This window comes from Piliocolobus tephrosceles, chromosome 15 (assembly GCF_002776525.5).
Source record: "Piliocolobus tephrosceles isolate RC106 chromosome 15, ASM277652v3, whole genome shotgun sequence".
Taxonomy (NCBI): Eukaryota; Metazoa; Chordata; class Mammalia; order Primates; family Cercopithecidae; genus Piliocolobus; species Piliocolobus tephrosceles.
The window spans coordinates 26993775-27012295 of record NC_045448.1 but is presented as its reverse complement, the minus strand read 5'-3'; the positions used below and the strand labels follow the sequence as shown (position 1 = coordinate 27012295).

Below are 18521 nucleotides of genomic sequence, written 5' to 3'. Positions count from 1 at the left end.
TCAGCCAAGGGTTCTGCCGAGTGGAGAGGTGGCTATGGGCTTCCAAAATGGTAGCCAAAAGAACAGGTAACTACAGGTAGATGGAGCGAGTCTAGTTTTTTCCCTTTTGCATCTAATTCTTCCTCCTAATTATTTCAGATAATTTGGCAACCTTGTCCCTGGAAATCTGGCACCACTGGGGCTTCTGTCTTTCAGAATTAAAAAAAAAATCCAGTCTCTGCACAGGCCACCCACTAGGAGAGACAGATCAAAGCTGCCTTTTCTTAGCAATGGAAGCCTTGCCCAGTCACCGTACAAGAGATCTCTGCCAAACTCCCTCCTCTGAAGAAACACAACAGAGTCCAAGTGAGAAGTAGCTACAGTTTAATACAAACCTGCACCAGAACACAACGTGTCGGGCTGTTTAGTTTTTGCCTCAAACGGTGGCCAAAGCACAGGACCGTGTGTCATCTTGGGGTTGACACAGTCTTAGCACCATGACATTTACAGGGGAGTGGGGAAGTCACCTGGGTGCTGGGGTGCTGGAGGCTCCATCCCGACCCCAGGCTGTGCCTGCGCCTCAGCAGCTGGAGGGGGTTTGGGTTTCCTTGTGGTTCTGTGGCTTCTGGATACTGGAAAAGCCCTCATCACGACATCGGCTCGACAGAGACCTACTGTGGACTCCTAGCACTACACACACGCACGCACACACACACACAGTAGCACAATTTTCTGGCAACTTAACCCCACAAACCTAGAGAGCAGCTAAGGCAAGAACAACAGTATTTATTCAGCAAGTACAAGACCAGTTTGAGCGCTGCATTCAGTGCAACCAGAGACCCTGTCATTCCAACCAGGAGCCAGTGGGGCTGGTGACGAAGCTGGCTGGAGCTCTGCACGGGGCAAGGAGTGCATGGTGGGGGCTGACCGCTTATTCGGCTCCTTGAATCTCTTTCTGATTTCCATCTAGAAGCTCCCGGGCAAAGGGTAGGGCCTATGTAAGGACTGGGGGTGGATGAAGCGGATGGCCTACAGTGGACCACTCCAAGATGTGGTTCCCCGGTACCACGGGTCACGCATCTCTTGGGCAGAGGCACTCAGAGAAGGTAAAGCTTTCCTAGCCCAAGCAAGGATGCTTTGCCCAGCTGGCCACCACCACTGCTGCTGGGCTCTTCAGCATCTGCCCAAGGCCCATGACCCAGTGAGGGCTGACAGGGATACACATGGTGTGCACTGCACCAGGAGGCGGTGCCATGGTTTCCCCCATCCCTGGTGGCTTTCCCAGGCCTGAGTCCTCACCCCTGTTCCAATGGCTGCCACTTGCCATGAGCCCCTTCGACACTTCTGCTCCCTGACTGACCACCTCTGTCCTCTCAGCCCCTGAGTGAGGAAAGGGGGAGTGAAGGGAGAAGTGAGGGTGTGGATGCAGCTCACACTGCACAGTTAGCCCCCAAAGGGTGACTAGTCCTAGCTCAAACACAGAATGTGCATGAGATTGTTTATAAGAAAGATGAGGAAAAAAAAAAAATCTATCTACCTGTGCAAAACAAAGCAGGCTGCCTACCAGGAAAGAAAGTCTTCTTGTTGGTTAAACTCTCAGGTGGGATCTACAATAGATGTCACCCTAGACCTCCTCTCCACAGCTGGGGTAGATAGCCAAGGTTGGAAGGGTGGTCACAGACACTTCTGGAGTCAGAGGGCCTGAACTTTCTGGGCCTCAATTTCCTCATCTGTAAAATGGGAAGAATAGTAAGTGCTCCATTGCCATGAGGACCGACTGAGAGGTCATATATGGAAGTGGTTTGAATACACGAACAGCACTACAGAGATGTGCAGGGGCTGACTTTTTTTTTTTTGAGATGGAGTCTGGCTCTGTCGCCCAGGCTAGAGTGCAGTGGCGTGATCTCAGCTCACCGCAAGCTCCGCCTCCCAGGTTCAAGCCATTCTCCTGCCTCAGCCTCCCGAGTAGCTGGGACTACAGGTGTCCACCACCTTGCCCGGCTAATTTTTATATTTTTAGTAGAGACGGGGTTTCACCATGTTAGCCAGGATGGTCTTGATTTCCTGACCTCGTGATCCACCCGCCTCGGCCTCCCAAAGTGCTGGGATTACAGGCGTGAGCCACCGCGCCCGGCCAGGGACTGACCTTTAACTGAGGGTCCAGAAGCCTCACACAAGCCTCAGGGGCTGAAATCACATGTGCAACATGAAGTCACTTCCCACGGGGCAGACAAGGCTTAATAAGGGCAGGCGGCCGGGTCACTTCCCAGATCACTGGAGGTGGCAGGAGACACTCGGCCTCTAGTGTTTCCATGGGAACTTCTGTAGGGCTTCAGAAGCAGGGAGGGCCCACCTGGACAGACAGGGGAGAAGATGAGGCCATGAGCCGGCGAGGGCCTGGTGCCAACCACGGGAGATCACAGCACCTGAGCAGCAATGTGGGTTCGACAGCCAGGTCCTGTGTGCCTGGGGTCTCCCTCCCTGGTGTCTGGCCAGCCCCTCTCCCACTCCTCCTCTCTCAGCAGGCATGAGGCCTCTTGCCAGTCACACAGGAGGAGCACTGGGTCTCTGTCCAGCAGGAAGAAGTTACAGGAAGCCGTGTTGTGTGTGTGTGTGTGTGTGTGTGGTGGGCGGAGACGGGGGGAAGGCAGGGGGAGTGCCGGGAGTGACCGGGGCAGAGGGGGAAAGGACACCTGCTTCCTGAAGGGCTGGATCTCCGGGGCTAGCATCCCAGGCCCCCTCTTGGAATGTGGGAAACTAGACAAGGAGGGGAGGTGAGGGGGAAAGGGCCTGGGTCTCCGGCAGCCCGGAAGGCCCCAGGCGGGGAGAAGAGAGGCCTGTGAGCCCAGCCCCTCCACCGCCCCCGCCCTGTGCTGTCTGGTTGGTGTCGAGTGCAGCGTCTCCTAAGGACCACATCTATTCCTGTTGCTATTCTATGCTAGTGACACAAGCACCGTTATTTTTCACAGGATGCACAAACAAGTCAAACCAAACTACTGCGCAAACCAAACGTGCAAAACCAAACCATTTACACGCGCCGGGCACCAGCCTCGAGCCCCGCCCTGCTACCCTTCCAGACCTGTGACCCCCCCGAGGGTGTGGGCGGGGCACAAGAGAAGCTGGCGAGGGGCACCGGGTGTCCCAGCCACCCCCATCCCTGCCCCTACACAGGGCCAGAGGTGGGTTGGGGGAGATGGGACGTCCCGGGCATGGCTGGGAAGCTGACACCTGTCTGGCTTGGGAAATGTCACCACAGGGCCTAAGGGGTGAGGGAGGAGGCCTTTACTTTGAAACCACATCTGCTAAAGTGCTCTGGACAACTGGTCAGTCAGCCAGGGGGCAGGGCACTAAAGTCTGGGCTTTCCCAAAGCCAGCGGAGGCAGGAGTGAGAGGAAGGGCTGGCCAGGGCTCTATGCACTGGGCTCTGTGCATAGTGTGGGCTTCCTGGGCCCCAGAAAAGCCCACTGAGGCCAAGGCAGAAAGGACTACAGCAGGAGGAACACATCTCAAAGTGCCTGTTAGAGCTGGCTCGAAGCACAGTGAATCACTTTGCAGACATAGGGAGGGCTCCGCAGGTCCTGGGGCCCCCTTCGGGTGGTGTGCTGCCCAGCCCAGCCTCTCCTGCCCCTGAAGCTGTGGCCGGAGAGTTGCAGACTGGTGGCGGCGGTGTGTCCTCACTCGGGGGGCTGGGCAGTGCCTTTACCAAATGCCACTCGACCTGCCTCCAGGAGGAGCGAGGATCCGAGCTGAAGCTCGCTTTGGAACATGGTCGTCGATCTGAGAGCCTGCAGGGAAGGAAGCACAAAGGGTGAGCTGGGCTCTTGTGCCTGCTAACAAACCACAGTCACCCTCTCCTGGAGGCTCACCGTGTGCAGGGCCTGAATGAATCCTCACAGCCACTCCATCCCATTTTACAGACGAGAAGACCGAGGCTCAGGGAAGTTAAGTGACTTGCCTCGTGTTGCAGTGTGTAGCTGGCAGAGCCTGGACTTGGACCCAGGTTTTCCTGATTCAGAGCCTACATTATTAACTGCCCACTGTGCCAACCTCACTGCCTCACGTCTGGGCATACAGTCTCTTGTGCGTGCAGGCCATCGGCCAGCCTGTTGGCACATGGGCCTTTGTACATATGCCTCAGTGAGTAAGCAAGAGAGAAAAATGAGGGTATGCCATTGTTTCTGGAAAATGAAAGAACCACAGCCCAAAGGCCCTGCATCTTGAAATCCCATGACTTAGTTACAAAGGGAGGGTCTATACAGAAGGAGAAGGATTGAAAAAAAACAAAAACAAACAAAACACAAAGGGAGGGAAAAGGAGGGTCTAGTGCCCCGGAGAGCCCAGTGGGACATTCTTCAGCCTGGCCTGCTTAGAACAGACAAGATTTGGGGTGGAGAGGAGGGGACAGGCTGCCTGATGTTTGCTGTCTGAGCAGGGGTTCTGGCCAGTCTTGGTTCTCGGGCAGAAGAAGAGGAGGCTGCTGGTCAGCAGGGGCCCTGCAGCTCTGGGGTCTTGGTGCCTCTCGGGTCTGGCTGCAGGAGAAAGGACCCTGCCCTGGCAGTGGTGGGAGTCCACGCCTCTCGGACTGGCAAGACCTAAGTGCGCATAAACAAGTCTTCCATGCCAGGGTCCCTTTCTGACTCCATTCATGGCCCATCACTGGTGGGAGTAGCAGTGGCCCTCAGGGTAGTGGAGCTATCATCTCAGCAATGAGACTGGTCCTGAGACCAGTGCCCAAAGCAGGGCACACAGGAGCCAGGGCAGGCAGGCGCTGCCCCCTTGGCATCCCTCTGGTTTAGCTCTCTGCTCTCACAGCAGGATGTTTTGTGTGCGGGGCTTATCTCCCCCAGTAAACTCCAGGCTGTGGGTGGAAGGACCAGGATCTTGCACCTCTCGCTGTGCCCATCCTAGCACAGTCCTCACAGAGTGGATGCTTGGTCTCTCTCTGGGCTTATGCTGAAGGCAGCTCAGCGGTGCTCAGGGAGACCCAGGGTCCTAGCCCCCTGCAAGTGGTGGTGACAGTTCCCACCTAAGCCACCTGGAGGCCCGGGGCATCTTACAGCCTCTGCTTGTTCTCCATTGAGGGTCATCATTTATGAGCCTGTGGCTCGCCTGGTGATGGAGGGGATGGGGAGGAACTGCAGATAGTGGCTTTAAGAACTCGGATGGGACCCCCTAAGAACCTAGAGATTCCGCAGAAGGACTGGGGCCAGGACCCAAGGGACAGAAAGACAAGAGAAAAAATTGGGCATCAAAAGTCAAGAGAAAATATTTTACTTAAAGTTAAAAAAAAAATGTATACAACACAATTCCTGGTTAAAAAAAAAAAAAAAAAAGAAGGGGAAGGTGGGGTAGAGGCGGGGACAGGTATGGGAAGGTCAGAGGAGGAAAGTGGGTAGCAGAAGGAGCAGAGAGGCTGCTGAAGAGTGGACTGGGGCAGGCCAGGGGCCAGTGGGTGCAGCCCCGTGAACCACAGACAGGGCTGACTCTTCTGAGCTCGGGGCATCTTTGGAGCACCCACTGTGTGCAGAGCCCTCAAGATGTTTCAGGGGACAAAAATATCTGAACTTAGAAACCCTAAGGAGAGCCCCAGGTGGGCCATGGCCTATTAGATCGGCTGTGCCCAGGGACCAGGACAGCCCTCCTGTCCCCACTAATGTCTGTGTGAGTCTAATATCCAAACCAGCACTTATCTCTGGAAATAGGCAACGGGAGGGAGGACAGGACACAAAAGAAAAGCAGGTGTAAGTCCCACTGCCTGGGTGGGCCACTCCTCCCAGCCCCCCGCCCTCCTCCCATGGCCCCCTGACTCTTACCAGAGAGGCTGAAGCTGGATTCATGAAGGTCCCGCATGCCCCCATGCCGGGTGACAGGCCGGGTAGGAGTGTCTGCGAGTGGGGTTCCCATCTCTTTTTTCCCAGGGTGCACGACAACAGCGACATCCCCTAGGTAGGGAGTGCGGTCCACTCCTCTAACCTTTAAAGTCTAGGGAAGGATGAGAGAAGAGCAGAAGCACAGGACAACACCATCAGAACTGACACAACCATGGCCTCCCTGGGGGCCGGTGGGACATTTGACACTGCCACTCTGCCCAAGACCCAAATCACTGCAAGCGACCAAGGCTTCTTAAACCTTGAGTCCAGGGGCTGGAGTTTTCTCGTAAACTAAAGAGCATGTGCATATGTGTATGTGTGTGCATGTGTGCATATGTGTGAATGCACATGTGTGTGTGCGTACATGTGTACGGGAGAGATACTGGCTTCCCCCCAACACTGGTGGAAGCCTTACAAAGGTAGCAGGTAGACATCTGAGGAAGTCAACTTTAACCACATTTCTTTTCTTTTCTTTTTTTTGAGACAGAGTCTCACTCTGTCACCCAGGCTGGAGTGTGGTGGCGCGATCTTGGCTCACTGAAACCTCTGCTCCTCTAAAGCGATTCTCCTGCCTCAGCCTCCCGAGTAGCTGGGATTACAGGCGCCTGCCACCGTGTGTGACTTTTTATATTTTTAGTAGAAACGGGGTTTCACCATCTTAGCCAGCTGGTCTTGAACTCCTGACCTCGTGATCCACCCGCCTCGGTCTCCCAAAGTGCTGGGAGTACAGGCGTGAACCACGCGCCCAATCGGAAATCAACTTTAGAGAGTTCCCTCCCACACAGCACGACATTACCCACCACCTTAGGCTCCCACAAAACCACACCCTTTACCAGTCTGACAACTCTGAGAGAACAGAAGCTAAACACAACCCCATCTGGAGACGAGAGGCCCCCAGTAGCAACACTAGCTCATTCTGTACTCACAAAGGCAGTAGAGTTAGGAGTCTATATTCTACAACCAGACTGCCTAGGTTCCAGTCCCAACTCTGTCACTTGTAAACTGTGTGGCTTTGTGCAACTTACTTTTCTGTGCCCACAATACTAGTACCTACATCAGAGAGTTGCAGGACAGCAGATGAATTAGTATGTGTAAAGCTGTTCCAACTGCTTTGGCACATGAGAGGCAACATAGAAGTAGGAGCAGTTATTACTACGAAAGTCATTTATGGTCTTACATCGTATTAAAAAGTGCTATTGGGCCAGGCGCAGTGGCTCACGCCTGTAATCCCAGCACTTTAGGAAGCCGAGGCGGGCAGATTACTTGAGCCCAGGAATTTGAAAGCAACCTGAGCAACACGGTTAAACCCTGTCCGTCTCTACAAAAAAATAAACATTAGCTGAGTGTGATGAGTGAGAGACCCCGAGTTTGCTTTCGGATTTAGCCCTGTGATCACGAAACTCATGCTTTCTTCATTCAGGCAGCCCAAGCCTGCGCCCCCACGGCAGACCTGGCAGTGGATTTCTTCCCTCATTGGCCTCTGGGAGAGAAGGGTCCTTAGTTTCTCTGAAAGCTCTGAGCCCTCTCGTGTGGTCTGTGTGCCAGCAGTGTGGGCCTCCCGTGTTCAGGTGCCTGTTCCTCCTGTGCTTCAGACAATGCTTTGCAAATGCCAGCTCTACCCCCATTTGCTTAATCAAGAGTGGGAGGTGGCCAAACCAAAGCAGTATCTCCAGCCCCCAGCACCTCCTCCAACCCAAGCCTGCTTATCCGGAGGAGCTCAGCGGTCGCACACACTCACATTTCCCATTTGTGCCCTTAGCAACTCAGGACCCCTGCTGCCTGACCACTTAAAATGCCACTTGGTAATCAAAGACGGGGAACAGAAATCAGCATTTTCTGACTCTAGCGTTCCCTGGCCCTGCCACACACTCCCTTCTCAACGCTGGAGAGAGGGCAATGGAATTGGGTCGAAAACTGGAGTGAACATCTCTGAGATTTAAAAGTTATGGAGGATGTTCCCCGGCAGGGGGCGCCAACACCCCTGCATCTTCCCCCTCCCACCTCACCTTCTCTCTCTGGACCAGCTTCTTGTAGACAGTGTCTGGGAAGGACCTCAGGGGACAGAACTTGCCGGTGCCCTCGGCGCACATGAAGACGCCGTTCTCATACACGACGCGCCCCCGGCTGATGGTGACCAGTGGCACGCCGTGGCAGCGCATGTTCTCGTACAGGTTGAAGTCTCCTCCCTGGACCTGCGTGCTGGCTGAGATGGTCCTGGTGGGGAGGCAATGTCGGAAGAGAAAGCACTGAGGACAGGTCAAAATGTCACAGCTCCATGGGAGGGGTGAACCCCAAAGGCTGGTTGTTATGGCTGAATTGGCTCCCTTCAAAATTCTTCCACTGAAGTCCTAACACCCAGAACTTCAGAACATGGCCCTATTTAGGGCCTTTAATGTGATCATTAAGGTAAAGTGAGGTCATATAGGTGGGCCCTAATCCAATCTGACCAGTGTTCTTATAAGAAGAGGAGACACACACACCAGACATGTGTGACACAGAAGAAAGACTGTGTGAAGATGGAGGGAGAAGAGGGCCAACTGCAAGCCAGGGCCATATTTTGTGCTAGAAATAGTGCAAAGTTATATGCTTTTGGAGATCGGTAATGCAAGTCCTCTTCAGCACCCCAAATCCCTCTAGCCCTGGAGATGAGCAACAAACTTTACTTTGTGGCTTCTGGGTCCCACACCACCACATCAGCATCGGCTCCGGGGATGATGCGGCCCTTGCGGGGATACAGGTTCAGAAGCTTGGCCGCGTTGGAACTGGTAACGGCCACAAAACGGTTCTCATCCATCTTTCCTCCAACCTGAAATGTTGCAGAAAGTATCAAGTCAACCAGGCTCTGGGGGTGGGCTTCAAACCCTTGGTTACCTTTGATGCTGGCCCATGGACTTTGGGCTTAGGTGGTCATGACAGTGGTCACAAGGGGACAAAGCCGTGAGCACCATCTCAGATGGGCCAGCCTGCTTGGCTGGGTCCCAGGTGCTCACTTATTCCTTTCTCCCTTCATCCAGCAACTATGTTCAGTGGCTGTGGTTCCATTCAGGCTGCCTGCCCGGGGCAAATCTGCCTCCTGTTTGTAAAACCAACTCTGCTCATGTGCCCACACGGATGAGTCAGGAATCTCCCTTCATCTACTAAGGGTGATATTTTCAAAGGGTTATATACGCTCTTGAAAAACATCTTATTGTCCCACCCATGAGAGTACTATGGAGTCTCTTCACGGGGATTTCCTGAGCCATCTCCTTGGCCTTCCATGAGCTTAGTCTTGAGAACTTCAGATCTCTTTGGGACTCATACTATTTTGAATCTAATCTGAGATAGATCAAGACCAAAAATACTTACTCTTCATGTGCAGAACAGGTGGTATTCAAATGAAGTCCCAGTTCTTATCTTTTTTGAAATCAATTAGACAAAATATATCAAATCAAGAGCCTTAAAAATGTTCATATCCCTTGGCCTAAAAATCCACTTCTAGGATGCTGTCTTAAGGAAATAATCAGAAATAATAATCAGAGGCCTGGCACGGTGGCTCATGCCTGTAATCCCAGCACTTTGGGAGGCTGAGGCGGGCGGATCGCGAGGTCAAGAGATCGAGACCATCCTGACTAACCAACATGGTGAAACCCCATCTCTACAAAAAATACAAAAATTAGCTGGGTGTAGTGGCGCAGGTCTGTAGTCCCAGCTACTCGGGAGGCTCAGGCAGGAGAACCACTTGAACCCGGGAGGCGGAGGTTGCAGTGAGCCGAGATAGCGCCATTGCACTCCAGCCTGGGCGACAGAGCGAGACTCCGTCTCAAAAAAAAAAAAAGAAATAATAATCAGAAATGCTGACACACACACTCATGAACAAAGAGGTTCTCCACAGCATTATTTGTAAGTGCAAAAATTAGAAACAGTGGAAAGTCCCAAACATCAGGGAAGGATTAAATAAAGTATGGTACTTTCATTGGAGAAAATATCATTCAGCCATGAAAAAAGATGATTTTAAAGAATTGTTACTGATATAGGGAGACACTCAGGATATAGTGTTATATGAAGAAAAAAAATCCTGGTTAGTATAGCAGTTGGTAAAAGAAAAAAAATATGAAGCTAGTTATTAAAATCATGTGTAGCTGGGTGTGGTGGCTCACACCTATAATCGCAGCACTTAGGAAGGCAGAGGCGGAAGGATAGCTTGAGCCCAGGAGTTCAAGACCTGCCTGGGCAACGTAGCAAAAAAAAAAAAAAAAAAAGGTACAGTACATGCACAGAACTAGAAAGAAATACACTACAATGTTAATAGTAGTTTAATTTTTAGGCATGGAATTAAAGGGATTTTTTTTTCTTATACTTTTCTGTGTTTTCCAAATTTCCACAATAGATCTTACTACCTTTCTAATCGGGGGAAAGACCTTCTGTGTTTTGTTTTTGAGTGAAACAAAGAGCTGGGATTGAACCAGCCCTTCTAAGAACATTCTTTGACAGGATCTGAGGAGTGAAAACTCTTACTGGGATTAGAGCGGGGATGAAGCAGGGATTAGAGCAGGGATCTGATCAGGGCAGGGCTCTAGCAAACGTACCACTCCTCTCTCCCAGATGACGCTCATGCGGTCCTGCACGCCACTCACTCCATGTGGGATCTTGGTGAAGTCTTCCTTGCCCATAGCTTTCTGTTTTGTGGTGAAAGGCCGGTGATCTGATGCCACGATGTTCAGAGTGTCACTGGGTAGAGAAAAGGAGGTGACCAGTAAGGGGAGGCGAGGGGAGGAACCTAGAGGGTGGGGATAGATATAGGGAAAATCCTCAGTGTGGGAACCAGGCAAAGCTGACTCCAAGTTCAGCTCTGCTGCTTAGGCCATGTGGCCTCTCATGAGTTACTTCATCTATGTGAACCTCAGTTTACCCATCCACAGAATGAGTGTGGCACAGTCTGTCTGTGTCACAGGTGACTTCAGTGAGATCCTTGGGATGGCAATGTTTAAGAGTGAAGAAAGCAGAGAAAAGCCGAACTTAGAGTCTAGCTGAAGTGAGATGGTGGAGGCGGTTCTGCTCTCATGGAATTGTATGCCGATTCCCTCTCATCAGCTCTCCAACCCCACCTGATGACAAGCATTCACAAGGTCAGTGTTAAGCTTTGTTGAATAACTTGGACTCATAGCCTTCCTTGGGTGTGGGGATTCTAATGGACCAGAAGGGGAAGGAGGGATGAGCTAGAAGTCTGACTTAATAGACCGAGAGTGGTATGCAAGTCACTCAGTTCTTCCTCAATGCTGTTCATGACTACGGTCCTCACACACATATTAAGGCCAGGTGCTCATGCCTGTAATCCCAGCACTTTGGGAGGCTGAGGCAGGTGGATCACTGGAGGCCACGAGTTCGAGATCAGCCTGGGCTACATGGTGAAACCCTGTCTCTACTAAAAATACAAAAAAATTAGCTGAGCGTAGTGGCGGGCGCCTGTAATCCCAGCTACTCCGGAGGCTGAGGTCAGAGAATTGCTTCAACCCGGGAGGTAGAGGCTTCAGTGAGCCAAGATCGCCCCACTGCACTCCAGCCTGGGGGACAGAGGGAGACCCTGTCCGAAAAGAAGAAAAAACAAAGCCATCCTCTATCCAAGGCTGTGGGTGGCTAAGGCACAGGCAGGCCTTCGAGGGGCTACTGGGCCAGAGAAGATGTAGGGAAAAACAGGGAGAGAGGGCTCATGGCAGCAGATCCTCTGCCCAGTGAGGGAGGCAGGCAGCTGGCCCAGATTCAGAGATCTCTGCAGGCCAAGGGCTCAGAGGCAATGAGGGGGGGAGGAGAGAGAATGTCCACGCAAACCAGGCCAGGGCAACCTCAGGAGGAAATGGCTTTGGGGGGGCAGGGAAAGGCCTGGCTGGAGCAGGGGGGTCAGGTGGGGGAGGGAGATGACTGCTGGGACCACACTGCGGGTGCCCTGAAGGTCAGGGGCACTGTTCCCATTGTACTCTGTAGGAGGCCCCAGAGCCTTGTGAGTGCCCCTGGGCCATCTAAGATGCCCACTCCAGGAGACTCCGGGGGCAGAAAGCATTATCTGACCTGGTGAGGAAGCATATTCTTAAGGCTCTCAGACAATGGCCAGTTAGCTACAGAGGGCTGTCTCCACAGGGGACTTGGCAGGGCTCATCAGTCTCAGTTCCCACCCAATGACTAATGTCTTTGGCCAAACCTGCGGTGAAGATGGCTCCCTCTTCCTGTCAGTAGGCTGGGCCTTCCCTGGGCCAAAGAGGCTGCTCTGGCCCTTGCAGAGACTCTTTGCAAGAGATTCTCCCGCAGAGCCCCAAGGCTCCCCACACTCTTTGGACCTGCAGAAGCCCCCACAGATGAATGGAATCTTTAGGGTTTCCTTTCTCCTGAGGGGCCCTCTGGATACCTGAGCAGGGCTCAGGGCAGAAGATGCCCATTGCAGTCATGAAGGGCAGGTCAGGGACCCTGAGAGCAACAGGCTCAACTCCTGCTCTTTAACCAGCAAGTCTTCCTGAGCACCCAGCTTTCTGAAAAGGCTCCTACACAAAGGTGCCCACTAGGCAGCCGTGAATGACGGTAGTTACATTCTAGGAGGCCCTCTGAGCTCTCTCAGTGCTGCCCTGAATCTGGGAGACAGGAAGCCCCCATCCAAACCATTAAAAGTTTAAAACACGACTGGCTTTGCCAAGTACTTTACAATTTTATATGATCAAATGAAAAAATTTCTTGTCCCTTTAAGAAGCCAGATTTTAAGCCAGGCACAGTGGCTCACGCCTGTAATCCTAGCATTTTGGGAGGCCGAGGTGGGTGGATCAGTTGAGGTCAGGAGTTTGAGGCCAGCCTGGGTAACATGATGAAAACATACAAAAAATACAAAAATTAGGCTGGGCGCGGTGGTGCAGGGTGGCTCACGCCTGTCATCCCAGCACTTTGGGAGGCTGCACTCCAGCCTGGGAGAAAGAGTGAGACCCTGGCAACAAACAAACAAACAAACGAAAAACTAGCCAGGCGTGGTGGTGCACGTGTAGTCCCAGCTACTCAGGAGGTTGTACCTCTCCTTTCCAGCCTGAGTGACAGAGCCAGACCCTTTCTTAAAAAAAAAAAAAAAAAAAAAAAAAAGCCAGATTTTAAATAAAGGACAAATCGTTATATCTATAGATTGAGATTTTTTTATTCCTATACGGCCTAACAAATCGCATCCTAAAGTAGATAATTATGAAATCGCTCATATTTTCTTATGGGAATAATAATTGGTGTTTGAATTTTCTATCACGTATTTTGCATCATATAAATTATAACCAATAACGTATTACAAAAGCAAAATTACAGTCATCATCAGTTTCTATAAATAATTAAAATATTAAAATTATGCTCCAAATCCTATAAAGCAGCACCCATTTACAATATGCACTGATTAAAAAGGGATTCAGACTATTCTCATAACACAAAAACTACATCTCTACTTAAATAAATAGAATCAATTTAAATAATTAAAATACAGTTGACAAAGTAGGCTAGATGTAAAAACTTAAATTATTCAATGATACTTATTCCCCCCAGTCTATTTGAATTTGTGTGGGTTTGGGCGCTGTAATTTGGGTGGGTTGAGGCACTTATTATCTTTTTTGTTCTTTCAGTAAATTTGCTTGTAGCAAGCAGGGGTGTTTCAAAAGATTCTTGACCTTGGAACCAAGCCCACATTATTATACTGGAGTCTTGGTAATTGTTTCTTTTATTGTATTGCTGCTGATGAAAAGGAGGTTGATTCGTCTCAAAACAAGCTTTTTTTTTTTTTTTAAATGAAGTCTTGCTCTTGTTGCCCACGTCGGACTGCAGTGGCACGATCTCGGCTCACTGCAACCTCCGCCTCCTGGGTTCAAGCGATTCTCCTGCCTCAGCCTCTGGAGTAGCTGGGATTACAGACATAAGCCACCATGCCCAGCTAATTTTTGTATTTTTAGTAGAGATGGGGTTTTACCATGTTGGCCAGGCTGGTCTCAAACTCCTGACCTCAGGTAATCTGCCTGCTTCCGCCTCCCAAAGTGCTGGGATTACAGGAGCGAGCCACCACGCCCAGCCAAAATAAGCATTTTTAAAGAGTAAGAGCTGATCTAGCATTTCTCTCTTCATCTTTATCCTCCGTATTTATTTACATAGTGTAAATACGTAAATATTGTAAGAGCTGCCGCCACCTGGCACCCACCAAGGCTATGGGACAGAATACAATGACCATCCCCATGCCATGGTGTGTACTGTCCTCTGCAGAGGCCACCTTCGCCCACACCCCTATCGACGGCACTCCACTCACACTGGCAAAGCCCCGCACACCCCAACTCTCTATAGGTTGTGAACATAATGGGATGGGAGTGGGAGTTTTCCAGTGGTTGGCAACCAGGACTGAAAGCTAAGGACATGGATGAGATAAGCACCTTATTACCTAAGAGAGCCACCTTCAGTGGGGCTGGTCGCTTCCCTCCACTGCCCCTGCACCATCCTAGAAGAGGCATATCCCCACCCCCCATCCCCCAGGTCTGGAAAGCGGGACCCTCGGAGGGAGACTGAGGGGTTGGCAGGATGAAGAGTCCTGGCATTCCCTCCCCTCCTCTTTCCTGGGTTGAGTGGGGTTTCCATACCCTCTCCCCAGCAGTTCACCCCGAAGACAAGGAGGGCGTACTTCAAGAGGTTCACTTGTGGAGAACAGAGCTGAGAGCAGTGGGCAACTGCCTGGGCTGTGGGCTATGGACCCGCCTCTGAGCCACAGGGAGCAGAAAGGCTGTGTGGGCTTCCTCTGGGCCTCAGATACTATAGAAGGTGGCCAGGCATAAGTTGCGGGTCCTTGTTCACAGAGGCATTGCTAGTGCTGCAAGATGGGAGAGATGCATGCCTGGGTATGGAGAAGAATCCCCTCACCTTTTGTCCTAATCCTCCTACCCCAACCCAAGCTGAGCTGGGGATCAGGAAGGGAGGAGATGGAGTCTAACACTGGATGGAACTTTAATATCCAAAAGTGAAGAGAAAGCAACGTCTTCTCCCCGAGTTGTTTTTTTTTGTTTGTTTGTTTTGTTTTGAGTTGGAGTCTTGCTCTGTCGCTGGACAGGCTGGAGTGCAGTGGCATGATCTCAGCTCGCTGCAACCTCCGCCTCCTGGATTCAAGTGATTCTCCTGCCTCAGCCTCCCAAGTAGCTGGGATTACAGGTGCCCACCACCATGCCCGGCTAATTTTTTGCATTTTCAGGAGAGACAAGGTTTCACCATCTTGGCCAGGCTGGTCTTGAACTCCTGACCTCAAGTGATCCACCCACCTCGGCCTCCCAAAGTGCTGGGATCACAGGCGTGAACCACTGTGCCTGGTCCCCAAAATGTTAATAGGAGAGAGAAAGAAGCTACAAGCAGTTATTGGATAAAACAAAAACCCTTTCATGATTGGGTCCCGCTGAATTCAGACTGTTCATCAAACCATTTCCTTTACATTGGGACTGCATGGGAAAAAGCAGTGTCAGAAAGAGAAGAGCTGGAGAAAGGAGATCTGGAGGAAGGGCGTGGGGGAGGGGGAAGGGGGAGAAAGTGCAGAAGAAAAAGGGAGAGGGGAAGGAAAGGAGGAGAAACCCACAGAAGGAGGGATGTACAGACAAGGGGCACACGGGAGCCAACGAGAAGAGGAGAGGTGAAGAAAAGAAACAGAAAGGACCCCTACATTCTAGGGTAAGTCACAGGCCACATTCTGCAGCTCCCCACTGGGCTTTAGAGTAAGAGATCAATGTCCTTTGAAATTCCGAATAACCACTGTTCACAGTTCTATATGTGCTCTTCACTCTTACACTTCAGAAGCTCTCACTCCACATCAAGCGGTCATAAAGTCTCAATAGGATGGCAATTATCTGATGGGCTCAGAGAAGGTAAGAAAAGCACAATCATCCTGTGGGCACAATGAAATCAAACCTAGCTCAGATTTGTTTCCTGGGCCCTCTATGACGTCTTCCTAAAGATGTACACATCCCTGCAATGTGCTGCTGAAACGCCTTACTTGGCCAGCAGGCTCATGAGGTAGGTGGAGGTGTTGGTGTCCAGTCTCAGCGGAGGCACCGTGACGTAGGCAGCCGCGTGGGACCAGTCCTGGTGGTAGTAGTGTAAGCCTGTCAGCGTGGCATGTGCAGTGGTGGTCTCAGCCAGCACAACCTTCCCTGGAAGAAGAAAGGTCAGAACCATAACCAGGAAGCCACCGAACCCGAGCGATTGCTGGTGTGTGCCTCTCATTTAACAGGTGAAGGAGCTGAGGTCAGAGACAGGAAGGAACCTGCCCAAGCTCACAGGGTTTTTGAGAGCACAGCTGGGTTCAAGCTCAGAGAGCTTCCCTATTCTCCTGATGACTTAGGCGAGGAGAACAGAGGGACATGGGCACCGAGGCCCGGTAGCACCAAGCCGCACTTTGAGGAGTCTGGTTTGGCCAGAGCATGGGTGTGTGCAGGGTGCTGTTGGCAGATGGAGCTTGACAGTGGGTGAACAGGCACGCAGGGCTGTGAATGCCATGCTAAGGAGCAGTCTAGACTGTTTTCTGGACAGGCAGGTGCTGTGAGCAGCTTCAAGAGAATGGTTGGGGTAGGACAGGGAGGGCCGTAGCAGGGCTGGAGGACAGGGAGAAAGGGGGTGGGAGCAGTCACCAGGCTGGGGCGACAGTCTAGGTGAGACCCTCCAAGGGGGTTCAGTGAGGGAAGAGGCAGGCAGCAGGATCTAGAGGGCAATACAGTTGAAGGCCGGGAGGCCCTTGCTTCTAATCTATTATAGTTGAAGGCCAGGAGGCCCTTGCTGCTCATCTATTATAGTTGAAGGCCAGGAGGCCCTTGCTTCTGATCTATATCCCCAGGCCTGTGACTGTGACCTTGTTTCTCCTGCTGCCAGGCCCTCACCAGCACCTGGGGCGGGGCTGGAATCTAAGCATCTGCAAGCCGTTAGGTAATGCCAGGCGATCCACAACAGAAGCCATACAAGTGCCCCTCGGACTCATACACAGGGTTCCGGAGGCTAGAAAGGGAAGCTGGGCCCACACACTGTTCTTTCTTTAGGGACTTCCCAAACAGTCTCTGAAATGCCCACTGAAACTGGTCCAGGATTTTATGTTTGTTGCCAAGGCAAATGCTAGTGAAATCTATGAGTCCAAAAAGACACTAATTAATGAGTAGGTTTAAAACTTGGAAAATTTTACCAAATCCAGAAGTGACAGACACTCCCGTAAAGCTGTTACGCATACAAATTTGCAGAAGAAAAAGCCACGTTCTAGCAGACTAAAGCCAGGCTAGCACAGGGTGGCTCCAAGGAAGACAGTGGCAGATGAAAGGGAAGGGCTGGCTCAGGTCCTGGGCGCAGGAGCCGGGGCCAAGAGTGAGCACGGCTAATGGGCCCCATCCGTCTCCAGTCCCTCCACATGACCTGCTCTGTCCAGCCAAGCCTACTGACTCACCTTGCATCTTAGCAGCTGCGATAACGTCACCAGCCGAGATACTGGACACGTTGACCAGGTAGATTGGACAGTGAGTCTAAACACAAGAAACAGTGGGAAGTAGGGAGGGTTGATCCATAAACTTCACAAACATCAGAACAACCCTAGTAAAGTCAGCCCTGGCCCCCACGCCTCCCCCTGCACCACTCAACCCCACCCTCAAGGTGATGGTCCTTAAGCGGGGAATGCAGGGCTGGCAGTCAAGGCGAGGTTGCAGGAACTGCATGATAGGGGGAGGCGGAGAACAGCCTCCAGCACCAGAGCCCACCGGGGAAGCCCAGCCTGTGAAGTTCAAGACCGTCAAGTCTGAACCTCTCATTTTCTCCCATCTGACAACCATGACTGTAATTTAAAAGAGGGGAACTCTTTTTCCTATTTTAATTTCCTGTTTATAAACGTGATGACCTAGAGTTAGTCGATGCCTGCTGTCTGAAGGCTGCTTATCAGTAGACAGAATGCACCCTGGAGATGAACAAAATACAAGGGGGTTAGGGTTCAGAGTCTAGGCAAGAGAAGGCTGAGCTTGCGAACGGACACCTGGACTGTAATATTAGTTTAGCTTTTTTTCTACTAAGCTGTGCAACCACGGTCCATGGCTTAACTCCTCTGAGCATATGCTTCAGCTGAAAGGCAAGAAACTGCCTTTTTGTTGTTCAGATCTTTCCTTATTCTGGGGTAAGTTCCATCAGGAAGTAATTGATAAAATAACTATTGTTATGACAATAAAACAACGTCCTTGTCCAGCGGCCAGAGCTCTAACGTGCAATTGGGAAATTCTGTTTCCTCAGAAGTTATTCTGATTCTGTTTGCTTATCACATTAGGGAGATGTAGAGTGTAGGAGCTGGACTGAGTTTACATGTGAGCAATGAACTGAGCTTCAGCAGGCTCGGTGGGGTGGAATGGAAAGCTGCTGGTGAGAAGGGTGAATGCAAGGACGGTGGGCATGACAGCGCTCAGTCAGCAGTTTTGGGGTCCTGTGGGCCAGACATGGTGCTGGCACCCAGAGCAGAATGGGGCTGCACTGTAGAGGTTGTTTTCTTTTCTTTTCTTTTCTTTCTTTTTTTTTTGAGACAGAGTCTTGCTCTGCCACCCAGGATGGATTGCAGTTGGTGCAATCTTGGCTCACTGCAACCTCCACCTCCTGGGTTCAAGCAATTCTCCTGCCTCAGCCTCCTGAATAGCTGGAATTACAGGTGCACGCCACCAC

At 51.5% G+C, this 18521-nt stretch overlaps 1 protein-coding gene across 2 annotated transcripts in view; it reads right to left on the bottom strand.

Moving 5' to 3' along the window:
* Window positions 1–346: 346 nt before the first annotated feature.
* Window positions 347–18521, bottom strand: part of DPYSL5 (dihydropyrimidinase like 5) — a 104039-nt gene continuing 85864 nt past the window's right edge. For both annotated transcript variants that reach the window (XM_023230056.1, XM_023230057.1), the window contains exons 7-13: window positions 17275–17350; window positions 15844–16000; window positions 10415–10556; window positions 8513–8655; window positions 7856–8063; window positions 5793–5961; window positions 347–3764 (exon numbers count right to left, since the gene is read on the bottom strand). In XM_023230056.1, the coding sequence (XP_023085824.1) occupies window positions 3679–3764; window positions 5793–5961; window positions 7856–8063; window positions 8513–8655; window positions 10415–10556; window positions 15844–16000; window positions 17275–17350 (981 nt within the window). In that variant the 3' untranslated portion in view covers window positions 347–3678. The remainder of the gene's footprint in view (window positions 3765–5792; window positions 5962–7855; window positions 8064–8512; window positions 8656–10414; window positions 10557–15843; window positions 16001–17274; window positions 17351–18521) is intronic.